Source organism: Delphinapterus leucas, chromosome 2 (genome assembly GCF_059928025.1).
Source record: "Delphinapterus leucas isolate spDelLeu-1000000601 "Yukka" chromosome 2, BTC_Dleu_Yukka2, whole genome shotgun sequence".
Taxonomy (NCBI): Eukaryota; Metazoa; Chordata; class Mammalia; order Artiodactyla; family Monodontidae; genus Delphinapterus; species Delphinapterus leucas.
In genome coordinates, this window is record NC_143130.1 from 37,820,846 (window position 1) to 37,829,079 (window position 8,234).

General features: G+C 56.5%; 1 protein-coding gene across 1 annotated transcript; it reads right to left on the reverse strand.

The window, feature by feature from the left end:
• Window positions 1-1,215: 1,215 nt before the first annotated feature.
• On the reverse strand, window positions 1,216-5,540 carry MEX3B (mex-3 RNA binding family member B). The gene is made up of 2 exons (XM_089906707.1): window positions 4,754-5,540; window positions 1,216-4,003 (listed from the first exon to the last, which is right to left on the reverse strand). The coding sequence occupies exons 1-2, from the start codon at window positions 5,072-5,074 to the stop codon at window positions 2,516-2,518; spliced, it is 1,809 nt and encodes a 602-aa protein (XP_089762833.1). The 5' UTR covers window positions 5,075-5,540; the 3' UTR covers window positions 1,216-2,515.
• Window positions 5,541-8,234: the final 2,694 nt, after the last annotated feature.

Genomic DNA, 8,234 nt, shown 5'->3' on the forward strand with positions numbered 1-8,234 from the left:
TCCTGCCTTTGCAGAGAGTCATTCAAACCAAACAAATCAGGAGCTATGACGTAGGCAGTGACTAAATTTCCGGACAAATAAAAATGAATACAAAGGGGAAAAGAGGAACAGCCAATATATGTTACAGCCTACTCTTTGAACTCACCTGCTAAATGTTACCCATCAGCAGAGGTTAAAATAAAAGGCTGCCCACATTCCAGGCAGACGCTGTTCTCCCGGGGCAGCTCAGCTCAGCCTGGAAGTCGTTGGCAATCCAGCGGTATGGTCTGGTCATTCCTAAATACTCTCTAGAAGGCAGAGTTCCTGTCAAGTGAAAGCATGCAGGCTCCATCCCTTGACAAAGCCCCACAGCCAGGGAGCAGGTGTAGCCTGCCAAAAACAAACAAAAACTTCTCCCAAACAACAACAGACAGTTAACACCTGCAGCCTGTCAACACCAGTTAGCCTGCCTGACGAGCAGAAGCCTATTAGGACCAGTGCTCAAATCTAGCCCAGTCCTCTACAAGCAGAAACTGGCATCTCTGGGCTTCCCCCAAGGAAGTGACCTTCAGTGGAAACTCACCACAGCAAGCACAGCCCTCAGGCTCCTTAAACTCTTGAGGGCCCTGCTGGGTGGGATTATGACCTTCCTAGGCCCTAGGCGCTTCTGCTCCCTCCTCCATAATAATATTATTCAAATTTATTTTTGATATAACTTTCAATACTTTGATACCTTGTTTTCTTAATGTGTTAGGTAAAATTGAATAGGTTTTGGTGGGCCTGAAAATTAAGACATTGTCTTTGAATATTTTCATTCCCTTTGCTTTATTTTCTTCTAATTTTAAGAGAAATTAAACCTTTTCCTGGGACCCTAAAAGAATCACAGATCCTAGGCACTGTGCCCACAAATGTCTAATGAGGAAGCTCTGATTCGGTAGATAACTTGCAATTAAAAAAAAAAAAATACTGTTACCCACGGCCTAACCATCCAACCAAACACAACCTTGGCCTCTTTTGAAAGTCCACTCTATTGATAAAATACTGACATAATACGCCTGGAAGTTGCATCTTTCAATTTGTCACTTCAGAGTGATTCCTTATAAAGGTAGACTCCGAGAAGCTTAAAAAAAAACAAAAAAAATCAAGTTACCACACAAGATAGATTTTCTTCAATATTTTATTTATATAGAAATACTTAAAAAATGAAGTAGCACCATTACTTAAGTTTTACCTTTATTATGTAGAACTTTAAATGTCAGAAAAATAAAACTCTTGATACAATTTCAAATCTTGTCTCAGCAAATATAATATTAGTATTTGACCATGAGGTTAAAGGCCCTTTATCATAAAATAAAATATACTTTGTTTTTTTAAACTTTGCTCAGTAAAGTACATTTAAGCTCAAGTAACATCACCTACATATACATAAACAAGTGGTAAACAAATGTATTAAAATAGAAATACTAAAACTATAGTGGTGCAACAGAATTTTTGTAACTTGCACTGAATTCTATTTATACAAATGTTAGAAAGCATCAACAGTTCCTTTTGACATGTTTATACATTTCCGTTTTTTGTAATAATATAGAATAAAATATGCTTTATATCACTGAATAGAAAATATGCTGGGTGAAGCAGATCTAGAAGATTTGTCTGAACCTATAAAATCTCCATCCCAACAGAATACTGTTCGAAACATTACACATTTTATGGTTTGTAATTCCGTCACAATTGTGTGATTATTAAAATAATACAGTGTTCTTTGCCATAAGGCCATACTAAAATAAAAAGATTTAACCCAGCTACAAAAAAGTTCACTGAACTTAAATTAAAATACTTGTAAACATCTTTGCAATATGAAATATAATTTTTCAAGTCAAAAAAGAATAAAATACTTCAATCTGTATAATGCAATTTCTCTTTAAAACTTTTAAACGTTTTTTAATATATAAGAGATATGTTACAGTTTCTTTAACTTTAATAAAGCTGCAGTATCCTGGTTTCACAGGAACTCCTGGCCCTTCCACGAACATTCAAAAAGGATCCACTGTGTTCTATAATAAGCATCGTAGGAACCCAGCCACAAAGGGGAACACACTAAAACAGTCCACACATCCCATAGCACTATTATTATCATCTTCATCATAATAATTATTGTTCATTTTTTCCTACTTTAAGAAAATGGAAAACTTGTGGGGTTTTCTTCTTTTGGAAGCTTCCTATTAAGTACAGTGTAAAAACTATCATTACTAGAATGTCGCCGTTCCTATTATTTATAGAGCATGCATTTAAGGTGGTTCGGAGGTTTCCCAGGCTACAGTACTCTTGATGCAGATATCCTGGCAAGTTCCTTTGTTTAAAAATTGAAATTTAAAAAATGAGCGGTTACTACAGCTTTCCAAGCTCCTCTTCGGATCTCAGAGTGTGAGCAGGGAGGCGGGGAGGAGAAGGTGGGGCACCAAGTAGGCAAAGAGGCGCTGGGGAGTGAGGATGGAGGGAAGCGGGTTCTCCATCCCCCGCGTGGTGCGCGCCGCCTTCAAGAAAAGATGCGGATGGCCTGAGTGACCGCGGTGTGGCAGACCGGGCATTCAGGCTCACTCTTCTCACAGATGCGGTTGGCGCACTCCATGCAAAAGAGGTTGTGGCCGCAGGGCACCAGTGCGGCGATTACTTCGCTCTCAAAGCACACGGAGCAGTCACGGCTGCCCTTACGCCGCAACCCAGAGGAGGAGGATGAAGAGCTGGAGGAGGAGCTGGACGAGGACGAGGAGCCGGATGTGTCCGACGGCTGCAGGCCCGGCAGCTGCGCCCCAAGGCCGTTGGCATAGGCGGCGTAGGCCAGGCCCCCTCCGCCCGGGTCGCTGCGCACCCGGCGAGCCAGGTGGTGCTCGCCCGCCCCCGGAGCCATGTGCAAGGGCGGGGACAAACGGGGGCAGCTGGTGCCCGGGTGCAGCCGGCGGTGCACCAGCAGCCCCAGGTTGGCGTTGGAGGGCGCGCTGGCGCCGCCCCCGGGAAAGACCACAGAGGAAGACGAAGCAGACGAAGATGCAGAGGAAGAGCAGGAAGAGGACACGGGAGCTGCAGGTCCGCCTCCCGGGGACCTCTCAAACTGGGCCCAGAGAAGTGGAGCCCCAGGCGGTGGGGCGGGAGCCGGGTCGAAGGTGGGCTGTAGCTCAGGACAGCCGTCAGGGGAAGGCACAGAAGCCTCCCCCGCCGTGTAGGTGTATCCATTGCCATTGTTGTTGTTTCCATTGTGAGCAAAGCTGAGCGCGGGGCTGGGGGGACTATAGTCCGCCAGGCGCGGGGTGGCAGCTGCACTGCCGCTGGTCCCCCCGCCGAAGTAAGAGTCTGTGGAGGCGCTGCCAAGCGAGCTGGAGCTGTCGTTGCGATAACTAGAAAAGGGCTTGCGGCCCGGAGTGGGCGTAATGCTGGGGGTGGGCTTGCTCCAGAGGCTGCCTGGGCCGGACCCGCCGGACCCATGATGCAGATCAAAGCCCACATCAGTGCCATTGGCGTGGAAGTCGTTCTCATCTGTGAGCTCAATGATGCCGCCAGTGCGCAGGGCGATGTGCGCCTCGATCTCCTCGCGAGCTCGGTCCACGTTCTCAGGCATGCCGGTCACCTCGAACACCGGCTCCTTGTCGCGGCTGGGCGTCACGATGTACGTGTGCGTCTGCTGCTGGATGCGCTTGATCGTGGCGCCCTTGGGCCCCACCACGAGCCCCACCACGCGGTAGGGCACCCGCACCTGGATGGTGGTCTGCCCCGGCAGGTTAGGCGGCCCGGGCACTGCGCCGTTGAGCGCCGTGTTCTTATTCCGCGAGGCGCGGATCATGGAGAAGTGCTCGGCGGCAGAGATGATCTCCCTCCGAGCCATGGCCACATCCTCCTTCCTGCCCGTCACAACAAAGACAGGCTCCTCCCCACGAACTGGGGTCTTGATATAAGTGTTGGTCTTCGCCCGCAGTGCTTTGATTTTACAACCTGGGAGCCAGAGTGCAGGGGAGGGAGTGGGAGAGAGAGATAGACACGCCCATTACCCCGGGGTAACCGCGGGGACCTGGGACTGCCCGCGTACGGGGCAGCGGGAAGGCAGAACGCGCGATGGGCGGAAAGGGGGCGGCTCCCTCACAGACCCCGGGCCGCTCCACGGGCTGGAAAGCGGGTTCCACCCGCGAGGCGCTCGAGGAACAGTCCGTTGGCTGCCCAGCCCTCCCCCAGTGACTGCAGTCGTCCCGAGTCAAACCCGAGAATCCCAGAAAAAGTCTGCTGGGGAGATGCCGCTGGTATCCAGCGGGACGCGCCGCCGTCCGCCCTGAAGACGAGGCAAAGGGTTCGGGGAAGGCGACCGAAGGCCGAGATCCTCCAGCGCGGGGGGAACTGGTGGGAATGGGGGGCAGTCCCGGGACCCATTGTTCCTCCTCTGGGCTCCATTCCGCTTTGCAGAAATCCAGAATCCTCCTCCCATCCGATGCTCACTCCTCCTCCTCCCCCCTCCCAAAGGACCGATCAAAGGCCCCCTCCCCCAAGCATCTTATATTTAAATTCTATTTCCCGGGGTGGGCTGGGTGGGGGCCGCTAGGGGAGAAGGCAGTGATTTTCGCAGGAGAAAGTGCATCCCGCCGTGGCCGCGGCGCGGCTCTGGGAGACAGCCTGCCTGCACTTTCTTTGTCTGGGGCGCCAGCCCTTCGCGCGGCTCTTCGTCCCTCCCCAAGGCTCCCCGGCGCCGCGGATCTCGATTCCTCTCCCGCCTTCCCCGCGGGGCGGTGGCCCGAAACCCTCTCACCTCCAGCTGCCCATCCCTGCCGGACCCACCTTGCCGCCCCACGATCTCGGCGACATGCTCGGAACTGGGCACCGGCACGCACTCGGTCATGTTCACGCTCTTCTTCCTCGGCTCGCTGTCGTACAGAGACGCGCCCTCGTCACTGTCCAGCCCCAGCAGGGAGAGCTGGTCGAGAGCGAGCTGCAGGGCTCTTTGGTCATCCAGGGTCTCTCCCCCGCCGCTGCCGCCGCCGCCGCCTCCCCCGCCGCCGCCTCCCCCGCCGCCGCCGCTGCCGTTGCGCTCCAGGTCTGCAAACAGCGAGCTGGGCATCGCTCGGCCGTTCGCACCGCGCCCCCGCCGGCCCTCTGCTCGGCGGCGAGAAACTGCGGCCACAAAGGCAGCCGGGAAGCGAGTGGTCAGGGGCGGAGAGGCCGGCCGGCTGCAGAGGGCTCCGTTGCTCCTTTCTCGGCGCCGGGAAGAGTGGGTCGCTCCTTGCGGTCCACGCCGGGCAGTGGCTGCGGGAGCCCCCGCCTGGGTCCCCACCCCAGATCTGCTGGCGGGTGGGGTGGGGGCAGAGCTCGAGCGGCGGCCGCGCGTGCCCCCCAAGTGCCCGGCTGGCTGGCCACAATGCCGAGCGAGAAGCGAGCAGGCGAGCGACAGCAGCGTTTCTTTAAGGAGCCCCTCCCCGGCTCCTCCACTCCCTCCCGCCCGCCCGCCCGCCAGCCCTCACTCAGCGCTTTTTCCTCCTCTCCTCCCCGCCTCTTGACTGAGCCTCTGCAGCCAGACGGCTCCAGAGGGGGACGAGGGAGGCGCAACGTCACCGGCGGGAGCTGACTCTACAATGCTACTGACACTATCGCTGGGGGAGGCGATTGGCGCGCGCCTGGCCGGGGGCGGGCGGAGGCCGCAGGCTGAGCGAGCGGAGAGCGAGCGCCCCCCCACCGCCGCGCTCGCCGCAGCCCGCCCCGTCCTCCTCCCGGCCGCGCCCCTCCCCCGCCGCCGCTAACGCCTCTCTTTGTTGTCTAATGCGGGACCGGCAGGCTCGGGACACTTGCCTGCACCTATCAGCTGAGAACGGTCACTGTCCCCAGGTCTCCTCCCTCGCCAGACTGAGAAAAGGAAACGCGCCCAACTCTGATGCCAGGGGCCCGGCTCTAAGAGACTGGTCCTTAGAAAGTCCCGTTAGTGTCCCCCAAATAAACCACCCCTAGAACCAAAGATGCCACTGGGAGAAGCGTCTATTGTCTGCCCAAAAGGCGGTCCGAGCCCTCGTACACGAAAGGCATGTCTCGAGGTCCTGGGGCGCACTGGCAAAGTGGCCCCCGGCGCGGGCTGCCCACCTGCACAGGAGCGCAGGAGACACAAAGGCAAACGCCCGGCCGCATCGCCGCTCGTGCGCGCGCGCGCCCGCAATTCTGTCCCCTTGGGCAACACTTCGCCCAACTGGCCCTGAAACTGCGGATCAGAAAGCCAGAAACGGGTTGCAGCGCGGACCTGGCCGGCCCCGCCTCCGGCGACCTCCGGAACGCACCGCGCTGGGGTCCTGCACATGCCACGCGCGCCAGCTGAGACCCCGCGGGCGCTGATACGCGCACGAGCGCCGCGCCGGAACCGCTAGGACGCCGGCCATACCTCCAGCGGGCGGTGAGGGCGTGCGCGCCCGCTGCTCTCAGGGCCCTCCCCGCCCCACGGTCGGGCCTGCGCAGTGCGCGCGAGGAGCGGGCGGTCCCTTTAAGGCGGGCGCGGCGGAGTGCGCCGGCCCCTCCCGCAGCCCCGCCTAAACGGGAGGTGTGCGCTTGCCTCCCGGCCGCTCTTTGTGCATTTCTCGGGGTGGGGGTGGCGTCGGAGGGAGGGTGCGACGGGACCGGCCGGTAGGGACGGCGAGCTGCGCCCCCTCCCGGATCTCCCGGGGGCCGCCTCCGAGCGCTAGAGAGAAGAAAGGAGGCTTTGAGGGGCGGGCCGGAACGGGGCACGCTGCCCGCCGGGCCAGCCACTCGATCCCTCTCCGCCCGAGCCCCCCCTCCGCCGCCGACCCGGGCGGATGCCCCCGGGTCCCGGCGCGCGCTCCCCTCCCTTGTTCCGGGCGCCGCCTGGCTCGCCGGGTCCCCTGCGCCTGGCCGGGGCCGTTCCGCAGAGCGGCCGGGGCCGCGGTTCGCGGAGTCGACCAACGTTGGCGCAGCGGGACTCCTGCTGAGGACAATGAGGCCATGTGGCCGCAACCGCAGACAGGCTTGCTCGGGAATCCTCGTGGTGCCGCGGGGCGATCTCGGCACTCGAAGACAGCGGCTCCCCCAAGTGCTCCCTGCGTGACCCAGGGAAGAGTGAGGGAGCGCCCAGGGCCTTGGTTTCTCATCCATAAAATAGGGGAAACCATACCAGCCCTCCCCACCTTGTGGGTTCTGGGAATAAAATGTGACAATAGGTGGGAGCGCGCTTTGCAGGCAGTCAGGCAAACGCCTTTTGAGAAAACGAACGTGGTTTTCCTTCCTTGCTCACCTGGAGCTGTCTTGGCAAAGAGGTGCTGATTATTTCCTTAGGGAAATGAGACTTAGAAGCCACTTGCAGTGGTTACTTCCTCAGGATGTTTACATCAGCTTCCTGGTGTGTGTTTTTCTTCAAAGGGAAAGCTTGGTGAGGGGGCAGGGATTGGGGTGGTGGGCGTGCTGAGTCTTCTGAGACAGCCACCACCTAGACCTCCAGTAGAGAATTCTTGTATTTTTTTTAACCTGGTTTATGGACTCAAGTCCTACCAATTTGAGAATGAGGAGGGAGTGCCCTTGAGGATTCCTGCTGAGATGGAGGGCTGGGAATAAAGGGTCCTGGCTGGGGAGGGCCATAGAGGAGGCCCAGCCTGGAGTCCCTCACTAAGGGCCTGTAAACACCGAGGCAGACAGGAAAAGCCCTCCTGAGTCCTTGGCATTTGTATCTTGCCGACACAACAGGCTAGCTTTGGCCTCTCAACTCTGTTTCTAGGGACTTCATAGACTCTGGATTGTGCTAACTGAGGTTTCTTTTTTCAAATCACACACATGATGAAGGTAAAGTTGTTCTTCAGCTTCCACAGCTGATGAGGCCTGAACCCAGGTAAATGGGGGCCCTCCTCCCCAAGGTTGCCTGTGCTAGGGACCAGGCTTGCCATACATCCTCCCCCTCCTACCTGCAGTGTTAAGCTTTCAGATGGTCGATTCAGAAATTGATTTGGAGAACTGGATACTTCCGAGTCCCTGGGTCATTCCCAGGAAGGTGAATACACTTTGTGGAAGTGACATGTTTCATATCTCTCTTCCCTACTAGATCAGGAAGACAGGAGCTCTACCTGGCTGTAAGTGCAAATGTTCAATGAAATCACCCATCTCACCCCCACCCCATGAAGGATAAGCTAAAACTCTGACCACAGGAATTCATGGAAAGCTGCCAATCGCGAGGTGCCCACGACCTTCCATGTAGCCCAGGTCACCCTCCAAGGACCAGAATGCTTCAGTTAAACCTA